We start from the raw sequence: 27,688 nt of genomic DNA on the forward strand, positions 1-27,688 counted from the left end.
CTCTCTGCGACTACTAACGCTTTTCCACAACGCTCTCCCAATTCCCACCCCCGCTCTTTCCCGATCCAAAACCCCCCTCGATCCTCGTCTTAAAACCCTCGTCTCTCGATCGATCGCTCTCCTCCCCCTTCGCCGCCGCCTCTGATCCAGCTCGATCGGCTCCCGCGGCGTAGTTTGTGATCGATCCCTGCTTCGTTTCTCGCGATTTTTGATCCGTATTTGGGAAGTACGCGAGGAACCCTAGCCTGGATCGGTGTTATGAGATCGCGAGACGTGGTGAGAAGAGGTAGTGGGAACGATGGGGCACAGCTCGAAGAAGAAGAAGAAGAGTAAGGGTGGAAGGGGCCGAGGGAGGGCTCCGTCGAAGGATCACGCGTCGCAGTTGGACGACGATCAGGATGCCCTAAATGAGGAGCTAACCGCGTTGTAAGCTTCTAAATTTGTTGTCATTTTATGATTTATGATGCATTTGTCCTCGATTACTTACAGGAATTGATGCTCATCAGGGGGGTAAAAATGTTAATTTATTTGTATTGTGATATCTAAGAAACGGGAATGAAGCAAGGACAGTTATTTCTGTTTAAGTATTTGTGAATTTTCTGGTATATGAGTGGTCTTTCCATTAATCAAAGGCCTGATTCCCCTGCTTTTGCTTCTGCTTCTGCTTTCAGCAGCAGCCTCTAGTAAGTGTTTGCAGCAGGAAGTAGAAAGGAGATTCTGATGCTCAAAAGCAGAATTTGCAGAAAGAAGCTGTCGGGGTGGGCTAATAGCACTACTTGTACGACAGTGTACCCTATAGCAGCCCAACACGTCCTAACTCTTTATCTGTTTATTCATGGTTCATTGAGGGTGTGGAAACGAGACGAGTACTACTCGTGGAGTTGTTTGATAGAATTTATTCAGGTGAAGTTTGGTTGGCGGAAAGTGAAGCGCTGAACTTAGTACTATTAGAAAGTGGCGTCTTTTCGGTTGTTTGGTTTATGAAAGTGAATATAAAAAAAATTAGTTTACAAATGTGGATTGGTGGGGTGAGTTGTAACTCAACTCTTTTGACTTCGGCTCAAAAAATTCTGACGTCATTGGAAAGCCTCAAAATGGTACCAAAAGATTCAACCTTGGCCTCGTAACCTGCTTTTAAAGTTTCCAAGCCTATTTGAAGATCCTATGATGTGAAGCCTATTACTAAAACCTGCCATGTCACTCTGCTATTTGAAATATATTTATCACTAAAAGCCTTTTTGAATGTTCGTAGCAGTTATCTTGTGATAGCTCATATCAGATGGAGCTTCTTTTAAAGTTATATCTAAGGTGATTGACTTTTAGTGATTGTTAACCCTAATAATTCCTATTTTTTAGGACATTATATTCCGATTTACTTTATTCTGGAACAACTGGGATAACTTAATTATTCTAACATGTAAATTGTCCTCATCAATGAATTATCACGCCTCTTAAGTGTCAGGAGAAAGCAGGGGATCATTCCTCCTTGTCTTTGGCCATTGACTGCAGTTTTTTCAGTTTTTGTTATCCTTTCATGATGTGTTATTTCCCCTGCTCTTTTGTGATTGGTTTCTTGTTATAATAAATCTGAAGTCTCTAGAGGTCTGCATCTGCCAATTTTAACATCTTATTTGGTTAGTGTTTAATACAGGAATTATTTACTGCACTTTAATCCTCATTTATTGGCTAACAGATATATTATNATCCTTTCATGATGTGTTATTTCCCCTGCTCTTTTGTGATTGGTTTCTTGTTATAATAAATCTGAAGTCTCTAGAGGTCTGCATCTGCCAATTTTAACATCTTAGTGAAATAGTGTTTAATACAGGAATTATTTACTGCACTTTAATCCTCATTTATTGGCTAACAGATATATTATGTTTGAAATGAGTTCCAGGCATACTTTCTTATGACAGTTATGCGAAAATATTACCTTCTTCTCTCTTAAATTGAAGGTCCATTGACTGTTATTTCTCACTATTTCACCCATACATCAGAGAAGACATTGTTTTATTTTTCAATAGTGTTGCATATCTTTTTAATCATTCGCAAGTCATTTTCTGGTCTTTAAACTGCTTTTCCTTACTTGTTTTAGGGCTGCAATATTTCAAGAGGACTTCAAAATTGTTTCAGAACTACCTCACGTGCAATTTGAAATAAAGCTCAGGTACATTGTGTAATAGGTTTACTAATTCACTTCTTTATATATTTTAATTTGCTCATCTTGTTGGAGATAATCTTCCCTTCATTTCATGAGATTCTTGACATGACAATGAGCGCAGGCCTTACTCTGATGACACTGGTTTCGATGATCTTAATGTTTCGGCTCTTCTTCATGTTAGGCAAGTGTCATATTTCAAAGTTACTTTCTGATAGTTGTTGCTTTCATGTTCTATTGACACTTTCTTGAGTCACATCAGATGCTTACCTGGGTATCCTCATAAGTGTCCAAAGTTGCAAATAGTGCCAGAAAAAGGCTTATCCGAGAAGGATGCTGATCAGCTACTAGCTCTTCTTGTCGACCAGGTTAGAGGGATTTGTTGTTTACAAGTTACCATTATTTATCAGGTGAAGTTAACTACTAAATTATCTTCAGCCATCTTCAAAAAGATCAATGACAGTTTCACATTTTTTTTAACTGCCTCCCATAATGTGAACAGAACTGTGTCTGAGTTAAACCTTACATTATATTATTGTCTTCCTCTCTGTTTGAGTTATTCTTGTCCTCTTTCCAAGTTTTGATTTTGTTCATGGGTTCTGTTTCCATATATAAAAAAATTTGGTTCTTTTCCTTTCTTGTTTCTCTACCTTGCACCTTTCTTTCTTGAGCTCAAGTCATGGTTCAAACTTTAAATTTGAACAACTCTGGCTCATTACTTGTCTTAATCGGCAATTTTCTATGAAGGAAAAATGTTCGAGAACCTTCTAAGTTTTTTTAATACTCACATAATGATACTGAAACCTAGATTTTTAATGATCAAGATTATGAGACATAACTACACGTCGTCCTAGTATTTACATATGATGCAAAATTGTTGTGTATGAGAATTTATGATTCATCTTGTTGGTGCTAGTTAACCATACAATTAAGCTAGTAAAAGATCTTGCCATTTAAAGTTTGCTGGTGTTTGAAGATGAAAAATGATCTCCCAATAATATCTGAGTATTATCCTGAATTGTAACTACCATGCTCAATATAAATAATGCTTCAAACAAGTATTCAATCAAATGCCCCTCAATCTCAACTTGCTGCCAGGGAAGTACAAAATAGTTGAGATTGAGTGACTAAACTAGTAAGATCAGAGAATAGAGGAAAATATCTCCTATTTCTCATACTGTAACTTTATTTGTTGAACGATCTTCATTCCTCCTATTAATCCTTCAAACAAGTATTTAATCAAATGCCCCGCAATCTCAACTTGCTGCCAGGGAAGTACAAAAGAGTTGAGATTGAGTGACTAAACTAGTAAGATCAGAGAATAGAGGAAAATATCTCCTATTTCTCATACTGTAACTTTATACGTTGAATGATCTTCATTGCTTCTATATCCTAACTTCAGTGATGGGCTTCCCCTTTGGGCGTCACGCCCTTTCTCCAATTAGGAGCTAGCAATTGTGAGGATCTTATACCAAGAATGATTACATGCTTTCCAGCTTTAGTTCCTAGCCTTCATCTTTTACTGCAGGGCTACATGGATGCTAAGTTGATAATTATATTTTTGGTGGCCGTAAAAAATCTTACAACTTGAATTTCTGAAACAATGGAAGTTCGTGCCTTTTGTGTTCCTCATTTGTTTTAAGCATTGTCATTTGTCGCACCGGTGTGTTTGTTTCACCGAATATGGAGAGGGGTGAAGTTGTTTTCGGCTATAAATGCCCACTTTCATTGTTTGGTTTATCGTAATTTCACCTTCAGTCGAAACTCAAACTCCCCAAAATACTGTAATTAACTTCGGCCCACCATGGGCCAAAGTCATTTGCTAGAAAAAGAGTAAGGAAAAAAAAAATATTAACAATGGATAACTTCAGCTTTTACATTATTCACTTCCAAACAAACAAATAACAAAACTGAGGGAACTACAGTTCCACAGCTATAAAAACAAACTTGGAAGAGAAGTAATTTTCACTTGAACTCTAGTTCACCTGAAAGTTTACTTCGACCTGGACTTCGCCTTTGGGGAAACAAACAGACCCTACACGTATGTGCTGTTTGAAATTTACTTTAATGTGTTCAAGATGCTTCGTTCTCTGATTAATTTTGTCTAGGCAAACATTAATGCGCGAGAAGGACGTGTGATGATATTCAATTTGGTAGAGGCTGCTCAAGAATTTCTATCTGAAATTGTGCCGAAAGTCAACAAGCTGAAATCTGTAAGTTGGCTTTTTTTTTAATTTTTTCTTTTCATGTGCCACATTACTGCTTATGTATTTGATTTCATAAGGGCCCATGTTTGTCCTTTGTCTCTTGATGCTTTTCATGTTATTAGTTGGAGTTACTTTTAAAGGCTTAATCATGTCTTTTTAGTGCTTTTCAGGTTTGATACTTTTCCCTTTTGATTTATTCTTTGCTATGTTGTTCTAGAGTAAATATAATGCAGAAATTAATTAGCTAGTCGCCTAGTCCGGTATTAGTTTTGAGTTAGCATAATTTTGTGGGTAATATGCACATTGGTCAACATTTTAGTGCCAAATTTTAATTCCTTAGTCTAGGTTAGACACCTTAGTCTAGGTTAGACCAGTAGGCCGTTCAAAATCAAACTAGTCTGCTAGATGCAAACTTGGCCTAACTCAAACCCAAATAAGACCCACTCAGTCTGGCTTCTCTTGGTTGGGTTGCATCCACAGCTGTTATTACCTTAGTGGACAAGCATTGTGGCACGTCTTTGAGTGCCAATCAAATGTTAAATTAAGATGGAAAACATTTTAAGCTTATTTACACATCACACCGCTATACACTAACTGATGGGATGTATTGAGTTTATTATGGTCTGTTCAAGAATCTGAAAGATCAGGACAAACTAGCCTTTTTATGCCTGAGCTGTTTGTGCACTTTCTTTAATGAACTATGGAGGTCTCACGAGTTGTAGAATGCTAGGTCAGGGAAGCTAAGATCATTCCGCCTTAGGATCATCTAAATTTATCATCTTCTTTTTCTCCTTTCCACTTCCCAATTTTTTCTTATGAACGTGCTCGTTCTTGTCCATGGTTAGTATACTTGTTCTAATTTTCTTGCTTTTCTATTATTCTTTTATCCTGCCTGGTAGTAAATTTCATTTTTCCACGAACTACTACTGTTTTTTCATTACGTAACTATTTGATAACTTTGTAGCTTTCTTGATGGACTGAGGTACTGCTTCAATTATCAAGTGCCTAATATATGCAGGTACTTCATTTGGTTCAAAACAAGGATCAATCATTTGATGGTGATCTAAATGCTAGACTTGAGAAGGGTTCCCATCCTGAGATTCCATGTGTTACTAGCTCAATCGATCTCTATGGTGACTTCTTTGGCGATACCACAGGTTGGGGCAGCCACGGTGCAAAAGTAGCAAATGGGAGCTCTAATAAAGTTTCTGAGCCACAAAGTCGACCAATTGATAAAAGCAAGGCGAAGAACATCATATTGCAATCCCAAATTTCAACTGCTGCTCAGAATATTGCTAAAGAGAGACGCTTCCAAAATGTGCTAGCTGAAGTGTTGCCTGGTGCGAAGTATGGTGTTACACCCGAAGCTGAGACACAATTAAATGCGGTTGAGGAGGAAACTGAGAGTGCCGGCAAATTAGCTTCTATCAATGATCAAGATTCAATTGCTGATACGTCGGAGAAGAGTTATGACAGTGCACAATATCAGCTTGAGGTAAGAGAGGAAGTACTTTTTGTTTCATCAGTATTTTATTTTTCTTACCTGTTCAACGAACAATGGCCTTCAACTATTTGGAAACTCTTTCATTGGTTACAGCTTTTTTTGGGGTTGTGGGTAGATTGTGTTTTGTGCAGTGAGAAAGTACGATGGGAAACTATCCCATTTGTTTCCATATGTAGTATGACGTTGCATATATCGCAATGAATCGGTTGCGATATATTTTCTACGATTCCACCAGAAGACGGAGTAGCATATCCCTATATTCTTTCATCCCAACTCTGTTTTGCCTAATAGTGTTAGATGATACCCAATACCAAGTGGGTCCTACATGGTTATGGTAACAACAAGTCCAAAGCCTTATTTATCATGTTGTTGTAGAACTCAGTGAACGCAATTGCGTTAAGCCGTTGTTGGGTCAAATCGCATACTACTCATTTGAGTCTAAGTATTACTGTAGATTCAATCAGTAAGTGGGTCAAATAGCCACTTGTGTCGTTTCAAAATGTCATTTCTATATTTTTATTTACCTGACTTTCTACTTATCATCTTATTTGATTTATTTGTTATTTTTATAAACTTCCCTATAACTCATACATTATAACACCCATGTACCGACCTTCTGCATATGCTGTCCAAGTTCCTTACAATATGTAAGCTACTTACATATCATCTTATTTACATTTGATGCAGAAGAAAGCTACAGTTCCTGTTTTTCATATTTGTGGTAATATTTTTACTAGCATGTAAAAGTTTCACGCTTTGAATGTTATAATATAGAGTCATCTCTTTACAACCATTCAGGAGCAGGATAAATGAGAGATGTAACCTTCTTTTTTCTGCATTATTTTGTTTAGTTAAATAGAAATTGTTAATCTGGAATGTTCCTTTGTACATTTTCCGTTGCCCTAACATTGCCCTGTTTGGCTTATGGATTTTTCTTATAGAACACCTGAAGGCATAACTTGGAACCTATTATCCTGAATCTGCACAATCATAGAATTTGGAAGCTGGCACATACGTCCTTTCTTGTGCAGCTTAAGCTGAAATACATTAAGAAAAATAGATCACTATTTCTTCTAATGTTGATGAGTGGCTGATGTTCGATTATATGCAGAATAATCTTTAATTATATGCAGAATATGCATGGCATAATTTATTTTCTCTTGTAGGACACTGACATTGAGGAACAAGTATGGAAAGCTGATGGCTCTGTTTCAGATAATGGCTCTTCAATGTCATCTTTTGCATCAGTGGCATGTGATGATGCATCTCTGAACAAGAAAAAAGATCTTCTTTTGGTATGAACATTTGCTTATGACATATATATATATATATATATAATTTCAATGGAGCTTTTCATTGCAATCAAGTATTTTACCTTCTGAATTAGGTACACTTACTCCGTCTTGCTTGCTCCAAAGGATCATATTCTAATTCTCTGCCAGAAATATCCTCAGAGTTATGCAAATTTGGGGTATGTTCTGGAATTTTTATGTTATCTTTATTTGCTTTCGCTTCTATATTGATCATTGCAGTAAATTCTGCTTAACTTGATCATAATACAGATGCTTTCAGGATGGGCTAGAGATTTAGTTGCTGCACCTTCTTCCAACTTTGATAAAGCTTTTGATCATGCTTTTGAACAGCATTTGGTTTGTCTCTGGATTGATATATGTACTTCTCTTCTTTCAACTATGAACACTTCTCTGGTTAACTTGTCTGCCCTTTCCTTATTTGATTCTGCTGTATAGATCTCTTCACAGTTCTCTCAATTTTGGAAAGGAGATAGTAGTCTTACTGGTGATGTTGCTTCATCTAGATCAAATTCTCGTTATCTAAATGACTTTGAGGAAGTCCGCCCATTGGGTAAGGAGTTCACTTATGAGTTTCATTACTTATTTTGATGGTACTATCTGATGCTTTCGAGTACTATACCTGAAGGGTTGTGGCTAGTCAACAACTGAGTTGCTTACATAACTTTCAATCTACAAATCAGTTGAACTATAGTTGATCAGACAATTCTAAATAACTATAAGAGGCAATTTTCGAGGCAAAAGCTGATAATATAGGACAAAGATCATAGATTCAAACATTTGTCTAAGGCCTTTCGAAATCTCGAAACACTTTAGAAATTTTATGTAATGCAAAATAAATAACGATACCAGGGTCTGATATCATCATTTTGCTGCCTTAGTGAATGAAAATTCATTGAAAATCGTCTTGGATTTTTTATAAAACAGGCCAAAGAAGAATTAATCTACTTCTCTGGAGGAGCTGTATGTGGTTAGAGAAAGATATTAAGATTGATGTGATTTGGATGTTTAGGGGGGAAATATAAGGAGAGCGCGATTTTGTTATTGATGTTTGAGGAATGGTGTTCGGTTTGTTTCTTTAAAGACTTCTTGTGCAATTCCTCAGCTACCCTTTTTGTGAGTTAAATTCCTCCAATCACCTGCGATAGAGAATTGCCCATGCATGGCTAGAGTGCTTTATATATATATATATATATATATATATATATATATATATGTATATATAATGCTCTTTGACTAAAGATGCTTTTCACGAAGGGGATTCTTGAAAAAAAATAGTAAGAGAAAGCAAAACACAGAAGAATGGAAGAATAGTGGGAAATATCACCGATATGTTCCGTTAAATTATACCAAACATGTTGGTTCATATGACATGTCATTTCAGCCTTGATAGTGTTATGTGAAAAGATCGTAGTTGATCTTTGAGCGAAATCATATTATTTCAGTGTTAAACTTCCAGACGCTTTTTGTTGTTTGAGGATTGGAGTACCATTGAAGTTTAAGCTGTAGGATGATGGTTTAACTTCAGATGTGTCTGTAATGCTTCTTTTGGTAGGACATGGGGGATTTGGCCGTGTTGCATTATGCAAGAATAAGCTAGATGGACGACAATATGCTGTAAAAAAGATTCGTCTCAAGGATAGAAGCCCTCTTAATGAGAAGATTTTGAGGTCTTATATTTTTGCCTCATTATTGCTCTTTAATTGATTTTTCTATTTGTGTATCTTCGGCCTGGGCAACTGAACAGCTTCTTCTTTATATATTGTTAATGAATGTTTTTCAATCTTTCTCTTTATTCACACAGTAAAGAATCTTGTTTCAAAGACTAGCCTTGGTTTGGCAACTTCTCTTGTGAGAAGCATTTTGTATGTACACCTTGAGCACAAATTTGCAAGAAAATGATACTGTGCAGGATCTTGCACCGTAATGGCACTTGGTGCAAGCTAGTGATACTACTGTGATATCGTTTAACTTTAAAAAATTAGATATTTGCTGTTAGACCTGCTAAATTTTCCCATTTGTCGAGTACAAGGACTATTTTGTTTTTTTATTTTATTATATTTGTTTAGGATTAAACTAGTAAGCTTCAACTTGGTTAGTAAAAGATGTTTATATCTGTCATAGCAAAAATATATATGGGAAAACTTCAAATACCTCCCCTGTGGTTTCGCACTTTTTCACTTTAGAACCATGTGGTTTAAAGTGTATCAATTTAGTACCCTGTGGTTTCGCACTTTCTCACTTTAATACCCTGTGGTTTAAAGTGCATCAATTTAGTACCCTATAGTTTCATTTTTCTCTTTTTGTCGGCTCTTCTGTTAATATTTCGTTAAATTATATACAAAAACTTCAGATACCCTATCTAGGTTTATCGAATATTTACTTTAGTACCCTTTAGTTTTAACTTTGTCACTGATTTTTTTTTCCTCCGTTAATATTTCGTTAAATTATATACAAAAAACTTCATATACCCTACCTAGGTTTATTGAATATTCACTTTAGTACCCTTTAATTTTAACTTTGTCACTGATTTAACGAAAAAAATTATGAAATGGATAATAAAAAGAGAAAAATGAAACCATATGGTACTAACTTGATACACTTTAAACCACAGTGTACTAAAGTGAGAAAGTGCGAAACCACAGGGGCTAACTTGATACACTTTAAACCGCAGGGTACTAAAGTGAGAAAGTGTGAAACCACAGGGGGGGTATTTGAAGTTTACCCAATATATATTATTGAGTGAATTAAGGTAGCTAAATTACCAATTTCACATTTATGATGTTGAATATATGGACCGATACCAGGTGGAGAAGACCACACGTTGGAATTTTATCAAAATTTCTTAGCTAGGAGTTTCCATGACATATTGATCAAATCTTCTGTTGGGAGATCATATCAATCAAATCAATAGCATTGAAATGGTGAAGTTATAAATACATTGACGGAATTAATATAATAATTTAAGTTAGTGTCGCTAAGTAAACCCTGTTATACAAGATCTTATCTATTCAATTCGGGATTTTCATGGATTTAGTTGCTTGTGGGTTTTGCCCTTCATATGTTCATATATGGCAACTGTGACATTTCTCAATTACTTCAGAAATTCTAATAATTTCTTATTCTTGTGAAGTAGTGCTATTATTGTGTTGTCTTGAACTGCAGTTGCCATTTATATTAGTTTAATAAACCTACTGGCTTCTCTATTCTTAGTTTTTGACTCCATATTTCTTCACTTGTATGATATTTCTCAGTTAATTTGTAAATTCTAATACTCTCTTATTCTTGTGAAGAAGTACTTCCACCATCATGTCTTGAACTAAAATTACTTTTTGTATCAATTTATAAAACCTACTAGCTTCTTTGTTCTTAGTTTTTGACAACATGTTTCTTCGTTTTGGAGTTGATTGTTCACTATTTTGTCATTTTGATGCTTCTCATAATTTTGGCGAGGTGCTCAGAGAAGTAGCCACTCTCTCACGGTTGCAGCATAAACATGTTGTTCGGTACTATCAAGTGAGTGTTTCTTCATCTTTATGGTTTACTTGATGCTTCAGTTGTCTTCTTGTCTGATGTCTTTAAATATCATTTAGTACTCACAGCAGAAAGGATTTCTCTTTTAATGGAGAAAGTCTTCTCTTCTCTATCACTGTAATTCCGTGTAATATAAATAATGGGCAATCACAAAATGACATGTTAAAGTGGTCGAACTGGTGCAATCACAAAATGACATGTTAAAGTGGTCGAACTGGTGCGTTCATTTCCAAGGGCATGTTGTAATTTAAATTGAAAAAATGGAAATAAAATATCTTTTTAATGAAGCTCTCTGTTATCTCTTTCTCACTCTCTGTCTCTCTCTAGGTATTGTGTTTTCTACCTATACACGAATGTGAAATGTTTACAATTGTTTGCCCAAATGAACGCTACCTTAATTTGGAAGATTAAGCTGACATATACTGTACAATATAGGACATTTGTTAATAATGATGTTCAGCTGATATCTGCCTAGGTTTGCATTCTTTTTCTACTTTTATTGAATTTTGTATTTATGATTTCGAAGTTTAATTATGGGAATGTTGCTAAGCAAACTTTTACAAATATTATAAAGGAAGAGTTGAAAATGTGCTGAAAAATGTCTTAGCATGCTAAGACCAAAAAAGTTATTTACATAGGTTTTTGGACTAACGGAAGATTGTCGGAAATGAAAGTTTTCTAATTGTACTTGTTATCAAGGTTGCTACGTTTGATGTTTTTATATATATAGTTTGACTTTCTCACATGGCTGAACCAACAGGTCAATAAAATCTTAATTAATGTGCCCATTTCCAGTAATAAACAAGTTTTTGATTCATGACTTGAACAAACAGCTGTTGATTATTCTTTTTTCTGAATATACTGCTTGTCTATTTGACCAATAACTTATATCTGCAAATTTATTCTCTGGCAGTCTAATTTATAACTTACCAGTAAATCATGGTTACAGGGCCATTGTCGACTTACACTTGCATAATTGCATTGTAAACAATAGTTTGAACTAAAATGCCAACACAACCATCTAATTTGACTTCTTACTTTTGCCCTAATTTGGTAAATTTAGGCATGGTTTGAAACCGAATATGGTGGTTATCATGGAGAGAGTGCTTTGGGATCTAGAACCGCAGACAGCTTTAGTAGAACCTACACAGGTGTCAGCTCAAACGATGTTACTGGAGATAACATGCAGGAATCTACATACTTGTACATTCAAATGGAGTATTGTCCTAGGTATAATGTTTTTAATCATCTTTTTTGTCTTGCAGTTTGTTTTGTTTAGCCTACTGTTATGATTGCCTTCTATTTAACGACCATCCCAGTTCACTAATATCAGCACCTTGTTGGTCCCTAACCACTGACCAAAATGCTTGAACCTATGTTACTAATAATAGAGTGTTGTCCTCAAATACTAACTATAGTCTTTATGCTATCCAGTTTCTGTCTGTTGGGGTGTCACAAACTCTTGTTTAGGCTTGGGGTGTCACAAACTCTTGTTTAGGCTCCAACGTCCTCGCTAGACCCACTAAATCAACCCAGGACTTCTAAAATTCAAGAGGTGGTTCCTACCATGTACATGGAGCAGCACTTTGTTCTATATACTGCTCAATTTCACACTTTTGGTTGGCACTCTAATATGATATGTTTACTGTCTGACTTAGCCCACCATAATTAGAAACTTGTTGGGACCCAAACTACTAGTTCAAAATGCTTAAGCCCAAGCTACCAATGCGAAAGTGTTTGTTCTCAAGTATTGAGGCATCGACATACCATCTGATGTGGGACTATTGGTGTATTGCATATCCTATAATTAGTTATGAAGTTGAAGCAAGTGCTATTGTAGTGCAAGAGCTGTTAATAATTAAGTATATCAACAGCAGTAATCTTTAAGCCATAGGTGCAGTAAGAAGACAATGCATGGTTTGAACACTACGCAGCTTATAAGACCATCTATGATCTAAACAAGTATCCTATCGTTAGAGTTTCTTGTTGGGTTGAAATTACTAATAGTTTGGAACTTACTGAGAATGTTGTGGATCAATTATAATGTAATGAACCTTTTGTTTTGTCTTGAGCATTAATTTTCTAAATATCTGCACTTTGTTATTGAAATCAGGCTATTTATGGGTTGTTGGCCCTTTTTCTAAGATGAAATTGTTGTGAGCCTCATGGAAATAGTAAATAGGTCATATGAACTTTGTGTCTTGGTTAGACCTCCTCTCTAACCATTCTTTTCCAAATCTAGATATCATTCTTGTAATATGTAGTATATATTTTTCTTCTCAATAATAGGAAAAGGAAAGCTCACAAAAATTGGAAAGTTTTTGTGACTCTGTTTTCAAATGGAGTGTTGTGGGAAAGTGTACCATGAGGTGACCAGCACCTTCTTGCAGCAGAGCCGTAGTATAAACCTAGCTGCCAGATGCAGTCATTCTTTTCACCTCTTTTTTCTCCGTACACTGGCCCTCTTTCTCTCTTCTCTTGTACTCGTATTTTCGTTGTCGCAAAGGCTTCTCTTTCTTTTTGTCATTGCTCCGTGTGAACCCTTGTCCCTTGTTTCTTCTACTTTGACCACTTCTATCAATGGCTCCTGCAAATGTCAAAGATTACTGGATCCTATTCTTTTTCTCTACTATAGTCGGATCCACAATCTATCATAATCACTACAAATGCTTCAAAATATTCTAATTTCATCAGCTTTCTTTCTACTCTCTTCAACTACGTTCTGGTGCTGCTAAGTGTTCACGGACAAATATTGACGCCTGATACAATTTCTACGACAACAAGTACCAACAGTATCTTATATATCCTAATATCCCTAGACAAAACAAGTGGCAACTGTGACTGATTGTTTGTCTCCGTTATTATTTGTTGATGTCTGCTGAATAGTTATTCTATTTTGTAAGTTTACTCTTATATTATGTGAGATGATTACACAACACTCTTGGTTCCTAATTTTAGTTATGTAATATTGGATCATCATTCTCCCATGGAATGCACTTCTGTCTTTGGGATTGACTTGCTAGAAAATCATGAGGTTAGGGACTGACACATCCATCATGACATTCATAATGCTTAACTACTTTGTTGTTATATAACATTACAAATGACACTTAAATATTATCATATTGAGGCCGAACTAGCACTTATCAGACTCAAAAGTGGTAATTTTTATATCTATATACTCTGACAAGTTTATTATCCACCGTAGCTTTAACTCCTGACTATAGGTCTTAACCATAAAACAAGATCGTATCTCATCCTTAGTTCCTCTATTGTTGTTATAATAATACATTTCTATGATACAATTTCTGTTGTTTCTTTCCTTACTTTTCTTTTTGATGTATGAAGGACTTTACGGCAAGATTTTGAATCATATAGTTCTTCTTTCGATAAGGACTATGTGTGGCATTTATTTCGGCAAATTGTGGAAGGCCTTGCGCATATACATAGTCAAGGAATCATCCATCGGGACTTGACACCTAACAATATATTCTTTGATGTCCGTAATGATATTAAAATTGGGGACTTTGGTCTTGGTAAGTGTACATATATAGCCATATTAGAATACTGGATTTAACTTTTTTTTTTTTTGCTTGTGCATGTGGGAGTTGTAATGCTATATTATAAGTTTGAAGTATTATGAAGGTACTATAAGAGAGGTTAAGTCAAAATATATCCTGGGAAAAAAATTTAAAATTGTGTACTTGTTAGTGAAGATTTAAATTTATCATACATGTCTCTCTAATATATTTTTGTTTTCTGTTTGTGCTGGGTGGGTTGTTGGGCAGGGTGGGGGGTCTTGTTTTTGGTTGCCGTTTTCTCTGGGGGGAAGGTTGGGGGTGGTTTGGGGGGGGGGGGTGTCGCGGATGTGTAGGTGGGCATGGGCTAGGGGAGGAGGGGAGGGTTGTTTAAGGATCGAACTAAATGATGTGGTAGATATATAAGTTGGGAGAAACATATGGCAGTCCAAATATCTGAGTGATATATTTGCTTTGTTATAACAGTCATTCATTAGGTTAAAAAAAAAAATTTAAATTTTAAATACAAATGTAGTTTACCTGGCTAAATACGTGCATGCATCAAATTTGAAAGATTTCTAGCTAGTTATTTGAAGACTACTTTTATCATTCATTTTGGAAGTTATTTCCTTAGTCAAAATTAGTTTACTAGCAATTATTTTACCTGTTACTTGTGTAATAGGTTTTTTGTTAAATTTGGCCATATGCTTGCTAAAGAAATCTAATTGTGTTTTATTTGCTTTCAGCGAAGTTTCTGAAGGAGCAGTTGGATCATGATCAATATTTTCCTACTGAGGCAACTGGAGTTTCAACAGATGGAACTGGTCAAGTTGGCACTTATTTTTATACAGCGCCTGAAGTGGAGCACAATTGGCCACAGATTAATGAAAAGGTTCCAATTATGCCACCAATATAACTAATTTCTTTTATATCTAAATTTGAACAATTAAAATAATGATGTTAGAGGATTGTAAACATTATTCATTGCCTTTCACAACAGGCAGGGGCCTATGCCACCCGTGTCGTACCGTGCCAGTGGCGTACCGACGTGTGGCACGGGTCGGTGCTGCTTGGCACTCAGAAATTGTGGGCATGCCACTTTGTATCGTGGTGTGCCGCTTCCATATCGCCTCGTATTGCGGAACACCGCTCTGTATTGCCCTTCGCCTGTTAGTGCCGAAATAACATGGTGTGGCACGGATTTATTTACTCTTTTTTTTTTTTCTATTTTAAGGGGTGAAAGGAGGTGTTTTGATAATGTCACCGCTATTTTTGTGCCAATGCCGGTCACGGTAGCACACTTACATCATGATACAATTCGTTATAATGAATATGTTGCAATTATTACAAGATGTATCGGCACCAAATGAGCTTTCACCAGTCAAGGGATCAATCTAGTAACTGATGATGATAATTACTAAATATGATCCACCTAGGAACTCAATGTACTACTAGCAATGGTAGATAAAAGTTTAGACTTTAGACTAATGATTTGGGCATATTGAATCAAGGATTTAAGTGCCCATCAGCGGGCTGTATCCACCGTGCCTTATTGTGCCAGCAAGATATCGGCACGATACAGCTTCCGTGCTGATGGCACAACTCAAAACCCTCTATTCTTTAAATTCGTAAGTAGTTTTCTCAATAAAGTTCAAAAGATTTGATAAAAATACATAGTAAATAATTTGTATGTTTTGTTGCTAAAGAAAATAAATATTTTATGCCATTATGTGTCGGCATACATATAATTTTTGTGACCAGCATGCATCGGCAAGTTTCCAGCACGACCCCGTTTCCACGACACTTAAATCCGTGTATTGAATTACTCTAGTAGTATTTATTAGTCTTATATTACCATTTATATACTTTTATGAGTTGTATATGACTATTTCGATTTGGACTAGATGAGAGGTACAATTTGGATCAAGTTTATATCCATTACAAACCTTAAAATATCTTAAGAAGCTAGCATTAAGCTAAAAAAATAAAAAAAAAATTGCACCAAACCCATGTCAGTGTGCCAGTGGCGTGCCACTGGTACAGGGGGCCGTATCGACACTGGCATAGCCTGGGCCGTTGTGCTGTGGCATGGCAATCCTTGACCTTTCAACACTGTAATAATCTTATGTTGATCATAAAATTGTTTTCCTTTTCTTGTTGTGTTTATCGCCCCTTTTTTACATCCGTTGAACGTTATTATGTTGTTCAGGTTGATATGTATAGTTTAGGGATCATATTTTTCGAGCTATGGCACCCCTTTGCAACCGCAATGGAGCGACACATTGTTCTTTCAGATCTTAAACAGAAGGTTATTCCTCCTTCCTGGGCTGAAAAATATCCTGGTCAGGCAAATCTGCTCCGACGCTTGACATTCCTGGGCCCCTCTGACCGCCCGTCTGCTATTCAGCTTCTACAACATGAGTTGCCTCCAAGAATGGAGGATGAGTGGTTGAACGGTGAGAATATCGACCTTCTGACTTATAGGCATATATCTCTCTCTCTCTCTCTCTCTCTCTCTCTCTCATTTAGAGAGGAAAAACTAAATTACTTGTCTCTATTTATGTATAACCTCTTCTTACTTTTCTTGTTTCATCACTCTATTTCTTTTTTGCTTTAGTCACTCGTCATATATTAGGTTCTAAATTAGGTACATTTTTGACTTCGTCAATCTTGGATGAATAGGCATCAGGCATCAGCATTCGCAGTTGTATATCCCATTTGTTGATTGAACAAGCCACTGTATATTTAAGTAGTCTTTAAGAGCATTGCCTGAAAGCTATCTTGTGACCTTCCACAACATTATGTCAACCTGGACATTCTTAGTTCGTGTTTGAGGGCACCAGCTTTTGTTAACAATCATGTCCCTCATTTTTTGAGTATTTCATCTTATCAAGTTGCATTTTATTCCAGAGCATGTGGTTGGTTTTCTTCTTTCTGACACAGACTCAATGTTTGATGGGCAGATGTACTCAGAACCATACAGGCAGCAGAGGACACATATGTTTACGACCGAGTTGTATCTACCATATTTAATGAGGAGAGACTGATTATGAAATCGAGTCGTCAGCATGACAGCAGTGCAAAAATGATGATGAACGAGTCCTTCACACAATCCACTGAACTAGATACAGAAATCCGAGACACTGTTGTTGAAATCAGCAAGGAAGTCTTTAAAAGACATTGTGCAAAGAGATTGGAGATATCACCTTTGAACATCTTGGATGGCAGTTATCCATTTAATAGGTCAGAAATTCACTTCTCTTTGGATCACCTTATTGGTGATTGTTCCATGAAAGTTCGGTCAAAATGCACGAACCTTACAATACTGTTGTGCATTACGAAATTGATATCTGAACTTTGAAATTTAACTTTACTACATAATCTTTCACTACTCTCTTCAGAAAATTTCATCAAGTTCTGTTAGGAGTTAGGACTATTTATTTATTTATTTATTTTTCCATCAAGTGTGTTAAAGACTGTTTTACTGGTTAATAACATGTTTTATTAGGTTATAGAATATTTTGTCGTGAAAATACCCCGAAGTTCTGAGGAGAGGTAGTTAAATCACATATACTGTAATGTTAGATTATAAAAGCAAGTGCAGGTGCTCATTCAAATTGTGCTCACACGTTCAAATTGTGCTTACAGTTCAGATAATGTTTGTACATTTTTACCTGGCATTATTAGTTGGTTCCATGATGGGAGTTCTAATTGTTAATGTTTAATAAACAGGAAGTCAGTGAAGCTTTTAACCCAAGGAGGAAATATTCTTGAGCTCCGCCATGAGTTACGGACACCATTTGTTACTTGGATCGCAACAAACCAGGTACTTGACAAAATTAGTGCCTTGTTCTCTTCACACCTTCAGGGGGATGCGATTAATTCATGAGATACACTGGCGCTGTGTTGTTTGAAATGATGCGGTAGTGTTTTCATCCTATGTTAACTCTCTTGTCATGTTTACTTGTGGCATGATGGAGTTTGAACTTGTGCTTGCATGGCTGCAATCAGCTAGTCAATTTTTTTGCAATAAGAAAGTGATAGATTATTATTGATTTCACTAGTGGCAAGTATTATACTGTAAGTTTGTTTCAGTTTGAGGAGCTTTGGTGTTGGAGTCTTTATAAATGGTTTTCATGTTGACATATTTCCAATATCTTATATTTATGCAAGTCGAACAAAATACCAATATTTAAAATAATTTTGATTGTCATGCCTTATAAATTCTTGATTATGTTGATATTTTATTATATGTGGTGGTGTCTGTAATCTGTGTCATCACTTTTCTAATATCCACATTCTGCTCTTTGGGCTTTTATTGAGGAATGACATGTAGTAAATTATTTCAAATAAATGATTTGTAAGTAAATATCAATGTTTAACTATTTGACAAGTTACACTCTCTTTCTTTTTCTAAGCATGAAAAGCACTGTTCGGACGATTATTTTTGTTTGTTTCTTGCTGAGGTTGTTACATGTACAAATAGTGAAAATGCAATAACCTGCATATATGTTGATGTCACTACTTGCTTGATGCAGCAATCATCTTTCAAACGTTACGAAGTCTCTTCGGTTTATAGAAGAGCAGTTGGTCATTCAACTCCTAGTCGCTTCCTTCAGGTTTAGCTGTCTATCTGCAAAAGTTCTACATGTTCGTTCTCATATCTTTTTTATCATGTCTTTGTTTTCCCTTTATCTTTAACTAGTTTTGATGGGAACATTTGATAACAGAAGTTTCTGTAAAAGTCTCAAATACTTATTTTTGTGTAGGGCGATTTTGACATCATTGGAGGCACTTCACCAATAACAGAGGCTGAAGTTATTAAGGTATTACTTTTCATCCATTACCAAGCAACATCTTCACAACATGGTTAATTTTCTGTTTGGTGGAATACGTGGGAGAATGCCTTATATACCATTTATTTATTTGAATATTTTCTTTTCTTTCATTTGTGCCCCCGTCCATAGCGGAAGATGTTATTTCGATAATTGTATTCAAATGTATTGTATGTTACTTTGTCTTTTCATTCTAAACTATATTCATATTATGTAGCTAGCTCCAATCATGCAGCTCTCATGAGTTTTGGATATGTTATTGCATTTATGAGCCAGCAGATTGGCCTCTTTATGTAGGAATAGACAAGGATGGTACCTTATATGATATTTTTTTCTCCCTTACATTTCTTGCCTTTGATTCCCATAACTATAATTGGGATCAATTACATTGATGTCCTTAAATTTCCATTGTAGATCAAAGGTCCGTATATAACCAGATTTGAGTTTGTCGTAGTTTCCCATAATTTTAGCATGAACTGGTTTATATGATGAATCTGTAGGAATCTCCTTGAATTTAGTTCACATGTTGATGTTATGATTTTTCTCTTTTGTGAATTTTCTATATTGTCTGGGAATTCGTTCTTTACCAATCGCTTCACTATAATAATCCTTGTGTATTGTCAGTTTGGACTGTGATTCTGTATGCATGGGCTCGCATTTTAATCAGCATCTAATTAGATTGCATAATAAAATTATGCATTTTACATCTTTTCCTCAGACTTCTTAAAACTAATGGTGGTATAATGCAAACTTTTAGGTGGTAATGGATATTGCAACCCGCTTTTTTCAACCAAATGCAATAGACATTCGACTCAATCATGGCCAAGTGTTGGAATCAATTTGGTCTTGGGTTGGAATTACTCGTGAGCTTCGGCAGAATGTAGCAGAGGTACATCACTACAAGTTGCTTCTCAGTTAAGGTATTAATAGTAATATGGCTGACCCTTTTTTAACCTCCAAGTGCAGCTTTTGTCCTTGATCGGCCCATTATGTCCTCACTCTACAGGTCGAAAGTCAAATTGGAAATTCATTCGACGACAGCTTCTACAGGTAAATATAATGAATAGTACCCCTGACCATTGTAATTTTGGTTCTGAATCATTTTAGATATTTTGGATGAATAGTTCTGTGTTTAAAATCGAACCAATGGTTGAACTAATCAATATTATGTATCTGCAAACATTTCAGTGATAACTGGTGGAGACAGAACTTTTTTATGGGAAACTGTTGTCACAACTGAATATTCTATCTGTCGAATAAATAGTAGAATAATTGAAAGTTACAGTGAGAAGCTGCTGAGCGAAATGATGATAATCGCAATATAATCTTGTAGCATCCAAAGTTTGTTATTTCTTAAGCACTTCCTAATCTCACAGGCCTTGTCTACCTCTCTCTCTCTCTCTCTCTCTCTCCCCTCACCAGATTTACAAAAGGCAGCTAGCTAATGAGTGCTGCAGAGCTACTATAGTACCCTTGTTTGAACATTTGTTTGCCTATGCATGCTCTCTTTTTGTCTGCTGGCTAACAGGTTATCTACCTATTATTAAGGAGTACTGGTAGTTGTAACATAGAAGCCAAGAAGAATGTTTTCCTTATGTTGATCTACATATCTATATCCTTAAACACTTGCCAATTTACTTGTATATACCTGCAAAATCTGAATTTTCATGCCCTTCGCAAACTTAGTTCTTTTACCTATACCGCTCTGCTTAAAAAAGCCCCCCTTTAAAATACTTTTCCTGGTACGAAACAACTTACCTCATGAATCGAATGACTCCTCAACCTACGTGTATATTTTAATGAAGTGCACTTTCGAGGGTATAAAATATAAGTTCGGGCTTCGCCAAGAAACGGATGTATTAAAAGATTCTTTCTTATATTTCTTCGTATAGATTGATGTATGAATTTCTTATTCTTATCCAGGATCTTAATCTTTCCGAAACAGTTGTTGATAGATTACAGATAGCAGACTTGAGGTTCTGTGGATCTGCAGATCAGGCCATTGCTAGATTGAGAGGGGCCCTTTCATTCGGTAGTTTTTTTAATATCTAATTTTTATGTTCTTTATTCAATGCAAAAGAGAAGCAAAATATTTTTATTGTTGTGATACTGCAGATAGGCTTACATGCAAGGCTCTTGAAGAATTGTCTGCCCTTCTAAGCTATTTGAGGGTGTGGTCAATTGAGCAGCATGTTTCTATTGATGTTCTCATGCCTCCTACAGAAGTTTACCATAGCAGCCTATTTTTCCAGGTTAAGATCTGTCTGTGTTATTCTGTTTTATAATTATTTTATTTAAAACATAAAGTGGTGTAAATGGTAAATAGAAAACTTTTAGTACTTGATTTTACTTATATTTGGATTTTGCATTTGTTCATCTTTTGATTAAGTAGTACAAATGTCAACCAAAAGAATTATATATTTCTTAATGTCCTAAAGCTCCTTCCCAAGGTTCAAAGCGTTGTCTCGTGCCGTATGGCATGAGGCGGAAGGTGGCGCAGTACAGAGGCGTGGGGGGGTGGGGGGGGTCTCGTACCCCTCTCCGTGCAGCGGCATGGATCTGTGTATCGCGCGAGACAGAGTGATATGCAGGTCCGTGCCACAGCACTGTGCCATGCCGGCCTACTCTTTTTTTAAAAAAAACTTTTTTTTTGCTTTTTGTTTTTTTTTTTCTTTTCGTTTTGTTCTTTGGGATATCGCGAAGCATCCTACACCCTCCAAGGACATTACAAATCGAAAATCTACTTGTTAGGTAAGTAAAAAAAATTATAATTTAATTTTTTTTGTTTATTAATATTCAGGAAATTTTTTAATTACATATCCAATCCATACCGTAGGGGACCCCCCCTATCAGCTTGAGCCCTCCGCTTTCATCACAGACATCTATTTTTTTTCATAAATTATTTTATCAAAATTTGTTGCACCGCGGAATTTTTGGCGAATTAAGGGAACAAAATTGAATTTAATAAACAAATTTTGAGGCACATCAAACATAAAAAATTATTTTTTCTTTAGAAGATTAAAAATGTTGATAAAATTAAAAGCTAAATTAAATCAATTGATACTTAAATTTTTAGTTTATTTGTCATATAATTTATTGCTTAATTTTTTTGATAGATCTAATAAATTTTTTAAAAAATTAATTAAAAATAATTTTTTCAAATACTTTTTAACATAATTGTGCAAATTATTTTAAAAATTATTTTAAAAATTATTTTTTTTGTATTTTATAAAAGAAAACTGTAATATGGTCAAAAGAAAGAAAAAAAAATGTCTTTGCATTTTAAAAATTTTAACCTGTAAAAATTTTTATTGTGCATTAGGTGTAGTTATACTTACATATAAAAAAGCTTACAAGTATGTTAATTGATGAGTATAGTAAGTTATACATAGCAAATATTCATAATTATTTGATTAAGTCTTTCAAAATAATATTATAAGAGCTTATTGGAATAAAAAAAACTGAAATAAGTTCGTGCCAAAGCGTGCTAGTAGGAAATCATACATATCCATCGGCACGCAAGACAGGGTGCACGGAGAGGGGTCTCGTAACCCTCTCCGTGCAGCGGCATGGATCTGTGTATCGCGCGAGACAGGGTGATATGTAGGTCCGTGCCACAGCACTGTGCCATGCCGGCCTACTCTTTTTTTTAAAAAACTTTTTTTTTGCTTTTTGTTTTTTTTTTTCTTTTCGTTTTGTTCTTTGGGATATCACGAAGCATCCTACACCCTCCAAGGACATTACAAATCGAAAATCTACTTATTAGGTAAGTAAAAAAAATTATAATTTGATTTTTTTTGTTTATTAATATACGGAAAAATTTTTAATTACATATCCAATCCATACCGTAGGGGACCCCCCCTTATCAGCTTGAGCTCTCCGCTTTCATCACAGACATCTATTTTTTTTCATAAATTATTTTATCAAAATTTGTTGCACCGCGGAATTTTTGGCGAATTAAGGGAACAAAATCAAATTCAATAAACAAATTTTGAGGCACATCAAACATAAAAAATTATTTTTGCGTTAGAAGATTAAAAATGCCGATAAAATTAAAAGCTAAATTAAATCAATTGATACTTAAATTTATTTAATTTATTTGTCATATAATTTATTGCTTAATTTTTTTGATAGATCTAATAAATTTTTAAAAAAATTAATTAAAAATAATTTTTTCAAATACTTTTTAACATAATTTTTCAAATTATTTTAAAAATTATTTTTTTTGTATTTTATAAAAGGAAGACTGTAATATGGTTAAAAGAAAGAAAGAAAGAAAGAAAGATGTTTTTGTCTTTTAAAAATTCTAACCTGTAAAAATTTTTATTCTGCATCAGGTGTAGTTATACTTTACATATAAAAAAGCTTACAAGTATGTTAATTGATGAGTATAGTAAGTTATACATAGCAAATATTCATAATTATTTGATTAAGTCTTTCAAAATAATATTATAAGAACTTATTGGAATAAAAAAAAACTGAAATAAGTTCATGCCAAAGCGTGCTAGTAGGAAATCATACATATTCATCGGCATGCAAGCGTATCCATCGACACGCAAGCGTACTATGTATCGACATGCAAGCGTATCATGTGTCGACACGAAAGTGTGCCGGTGCCGTATCGTACTAGGCAGACAGCGGCACGCTTCCGTGCCACGGTACTTTAAACCTTGCTCTTTCCTGTATGAGATCACTGGCTTCTGATCTGTGGACTAACTGTTATTACATAGAAAGATTAAGTGCAGATATATAGTCATCTACTTATGTATTTTATAGATATTACTAGTCCTATTGATTGATTCTTCCATACTGGCTTTTCAGTTTCATGTATGCCTAGAAATTGAGCAATTGCATAGAAACATGAAACTCACACTGAAACAAAGAGTTAGAATTTATGTTAGTTTAAGCCTTAAGAAGTATATCATATGAATGATCGCTTCTCAACATGAGATCGAAATATATTGATTTGCTGGGTCCCTTGGTTCTTTGTTTTACCAAGTCAAATATGGTGATCTACCTATTGATACCTGGCATTTGTTATTCTAGTTAAGATTACGACCATCTGTAAGTTTTATTATTATTATTTTTTAATCTACACACTTTTAATGGTAATCTGCACACTGTTAATGGTCCTCAGCATGACATGTAGTCAATAAAAAACGTACTCGATTATTCGATGGAAAAAGAATTCACTACCCATATGTGTTCAATCGCATTCAGCTGATCCCGTATCTTGTGGAATGTTTCAGAACTGTGATGATTAGCTCGTTGTTTATTTGTTGAATGTTTGTACTTGAAAAAAAACGGCATAAATACAATTTGTAAAAGTTTATGTGTTTGCGTTGGTTTATATTGTCCTGGAAATACATTTTGGATAAATTGAAATGACTATATAGCTGGGGCAACATAGAAGCTCCAGTTTCTTGGTGTTGTATCACAATCGCCTTGCCACCTTAATTGATGACTAGTGACATGCGGATGCAGGTTTACCTAAAAGAGAGTCTTCCTGGATCAAGTACTGAGGCAACCTTGCTAGCTGTTGGCGGCCGATACGATCATCTGATGCAGCAATATTGGGATCAGGTATGTAAGTTACAACTCATACGCCTGCACCTCTTTGGCCTGGTTTCCGAGTAGCTGCTCTGTTCTGGAGATCAGCTACCAGCCATTTGGCGAGTAAAGGTCTCGAGCTTTTATATTGCATGTCCTAAAAATAGAAGCTCCAATTTGAAGCCTCTACATTTTCTGCAACAAAGAAGTTTTTATGACATTTTGATTGAGAAAATTGTTAATGCTGCTTCAAACATTTATACACAAACATCGCTTTTCTACGATTGTCCTATCCCGCGGCATTGATCACTCCAAAGTCATTTTCTGAAAGAGAGTATAGTGATCAAGTTATCAGACAACTTGGAGTAGTCTTAGGCCATGCACCTTAGAAAAGCTTAAGCAGAAAAGTGAGTATTAATGATCAACTTTGAGTTTATCTTCTTCTTGGCTGAACCAACACCGACCCAGTTTTGCTTCAGTCTAGGGCATGGCAAAAAAATTTTGCTAATAGAGCAGCTAGCTAAAGGATAATAAACAATTGAAGGTTGGGGAGAATAGAATATTTTGCTGTGACTTTCTTAAAGAAAGAAAAATGTTTATGAACAGGGGGGGAAAAAATTGCCTAGTCTTCCCAGATTCACTAACAGATAAATTGCTCTTGCAATAAATGTGATGGGGGTTTCTGAACTAGTTGGTCTGTTTTACTTTGTTGTAGAACAGTTCAAACAGGACGAAGTTTGCTAATCAATTAAATATTCAGTGCAGACATCAGAACATTTTCTCTCTTTTCTTTTCTTAATAATTTTTATCATTGATTTTTACTTTAAACTGGACCTCAGCATATATCTGGCCAGAAAACTAATCCATCGGGTGCAGTTGGAGTTAGCATCGCATTGGAGAAAATTCCTATGCATTGTTCGGTAGATATCAGGCCGCCAAGGTGCAGTTTCCATTTTGTTGGCTAGTTTCCTTCTTTAATCTAACTAGGATCCTTGAAAAGGATCTCCAATAAATTTTTCTCGTAATAACATTGTATATTTTCCTTCGACTATCCAGGATTGAACCCAGCATTAGTGTGCTTGTCTGTTCAAGAGGTAGTGGCGGACTGCTACTTGAGCGCATGGAGTTTGTCGCAGAACTTTGGCAAGCCAACATAAAGGTTTGTTTTGCATAAATAGTATTAAGAAAATATTTAGGAGAGTTTTAAGTGCTATTAGATGTGAACCTTCTTGGTTACTGACCATTAAGAGTCGATGAATTCACAGGCAGAGTTTGTTCCCCAGCCAGACCCAAGCCTCAAAGAACAGTACGAATATGCAAGTGACCATGATATCAAATGTCTTATCATTATTACTGAAGCTAGTCTATCTCAAACAGAAATGGTAAAGGTAAGGTATCTATCCTTAATTGTATTGTTCTTTTTTGAGTAGTTATCTACTCTTGGTGAACATTCTTATATAACCAATGTAAGCATAATCAGCAGCAACAATTACAACGGTCAAAGCTAAGTAACAGGACTTCTGTCCAAGTTGATTCTCTTGCTTATGCTTAGCTGACCTGCTTGCGTAATATATGTTGCTTTAGTTAATTTCGTGCGGCTTATTCTGTTTATGACAATAATTAGTTTATATGATGTAGAGAATGTTTACTGATATTATGGATCTTTCAGTTGCTGAGTGTTAATTGCCATCATTAAGCATTCGTCATGTTAATTCTAGCTAATACCTAACCTTGCTTGATTTGTTTTCATTTTTACGATACATCCTTTTCCTCAGTTTCGACATCTTGAGCTGAAGAAAGAGAAGGAGGTTAAGAGAGAGGACATTGTAAAGTTTCTGTTGGAGGCAATATCAACACAATTCAGAAACCTTGCAAACTGGAGTTGATTTTGTTTGCATTTTTGGCGAAGTTTTCTTCCAGGTTTATTCCTAAACCCCTTAAAATTAGTCTTCCGTGCCTTTCTGTCAATCCGAGCATAAGAATTTGGTAAAATTGATCCTACACATCATAGTGTAATGTTGATTTAGGATATTTTCTTAGTGTCGGCACTTACAAACTCTTTATTTATTTGTCTATTCAATTCATCTGCGCTTTGGATAAATGAAGACCGCAGATGAAGTGTTTAACAACTTGTCATACTGCTTAGTTGCCAACTTGTGCTTTAATTGGAATTTAACACCAATTTAAGAGCATTTTCATTAGGCAAATTTGGTCCTAAGTATTGATATAATGTGCTAGGGATAGTCCTAAGAATATAATTATCATGATATTGGGTGCTATCGATTTTAGTATAATTATCATGGTATAGCGAGCAATATGGTTTTACTTTTTCATGTTGCATTTGATACTTAGCATCTATTGGGGTTATATTGGAATTCATGCAGAAGTATAGGAGGTAGTAAGATTTGATTCGGATATATAACCTGACATAATTGCACTGATGACAGACTAATTGCAGAAAATTTACTGTGGGACAAATTTCTCTGATATATAATCACATAAGGTTTTTTATTGGTTATTTTGCATATTTGTTCTTCAAGTTCGCTTTAGAACACATGTCGGTAATTTCCGTCAGTATCAGTAACTATTTTATTCTCTTCACAGTACTGTTTTTTAGTAAAGCAGCTAAAACTTAATCGAACATTAAATTCCCAACTCTTTGAGTGAATATGCACTAACTTCTTCTTTCTCTTTCTCGCAGATTCCTCGCCCAGAGCTGTAAATATTGTAAATCATGTAACCAGAAGCACACGGGAATGCAATGAAATCGAGACACAAAGACCTAGTAAGGAGCTGCTGCTGCTGCTGCTGCTTCTTCTCTGCTGATGCTAATCGAATTTCCTGTAGATATAGCAATTTTGATGCTCTTTGCTGCTTCAGATTGGCTCTTTTCATTTACAAGGGTGATTTAATTCTTTGTTTCGATTAAAAACAATGTAGATGGGGTGCAAAAAGCTCTCCTTTTTGAGTGTGATTAGGGACAGTTACTATCTATCATGAGAAGTTGTTTGAGATGTTGCAATCTCTGTCCATGTAATTTGTTGCGCTATCTCGACAGAAACCTTCTCCAAA

General features: G+C 35.4%; 1 protein-coding gene across 2 annotated transcripts; it reads left to right on the forward strand.

The window, feature by feature from the left end:
• Positions 1-27,688, forward strand: LOC109726192 (eIF-2-alpha kinase GCN2). 2 transcript variants are annotated; one of them, XM_020255671.1, is made up of 30 exons: positions 1-426; positions 2,096-2,167; positions 2,283-2,342; positions 2,421-2,526; positions 4,267-4,371; positions 5,384-5,860; positions 7,036-7,164; positions 7,257-7,340; positions 7,432-7,518; positions 7,618-7,732; positions 8,735-8,849; positions 10,641-10,695; positions 11,777-11,943; positions 14,062-14,249; positions 14,978-15,123; positions 16,441-16,687; positions 17,195-17,474; positions 17,964-18,057; positions 18,770-18,850; positions 19,001-19,057; positions 19,824-19,955; positions 20,033-20,116; positions 20,990-21,098; positions 21,182-21,318; positions 24,551-24,649; positions 25,456-25,556; positions 25,673-25,775; positions 25,882-26,004; positions 26,392-26,536; positions 27,318-27,688. In XM_020255671.1, the coding sequence occupies exons 1-29, from the start codon at positions 299-301 to the stop codon at positions 26,500-26,502; spliced, it is 3,792 nt and encodes a 1,263-aa protein (XP_020111260.1). In that variant the 5' UTR covers positions 1-298; the 3' UTR covers positions 26,503-26,536; positions 27,318-27,688. The 2 variants fall into 2 exon arrangements, with proteins under 2 accessions (XP_020111260.1, XP_020111261.1); XM_020255672.1 differs by lacking the exons at positions 1-426; positions 2,096-2,167; positions 2,283-2,342 and having other exon boundaries at positions 2,455-2,526; positions 4,289-4,371.

The sequence above is a fragment of the Ananas comosus genome, linkage group 21, assembly GCF_001540865.1.
Source record: "Ananas comosus cultivar F153 linkage group 21, ASM154086v1, whole genome shotgun sequence".
NCBI classification, from domain to species: Eukaryota; Viridiplantae; Streptophyta; class Magnoliopsida; order Poales; family Bromeliaceae; genus Ananas; species Ananas comosus.

Coding starts and splice junctions, on each gene's coding strand:
- LOC109726192 (XM_020255671.1), top strand. CDS start 299: ATGGGGCACAGCTCGAAGAAGAAGAAGAAGAGTAAGGGTGGAAGGGGC. Junction 2,527..4,266: donor TAGCTCTTCTTGTCGACCAG/GTTAGAGGGATT, acceptor AATTTTGTCTAG/GCAAACATTAATGCGCGAGA. Junction 19,058..19,823: donor CAGAGGCTGAAGTTATTAAG/GTATTACTTTTC, acceptor GCAAACTTTTAG/GTGGTAATGGATATTGCAAC.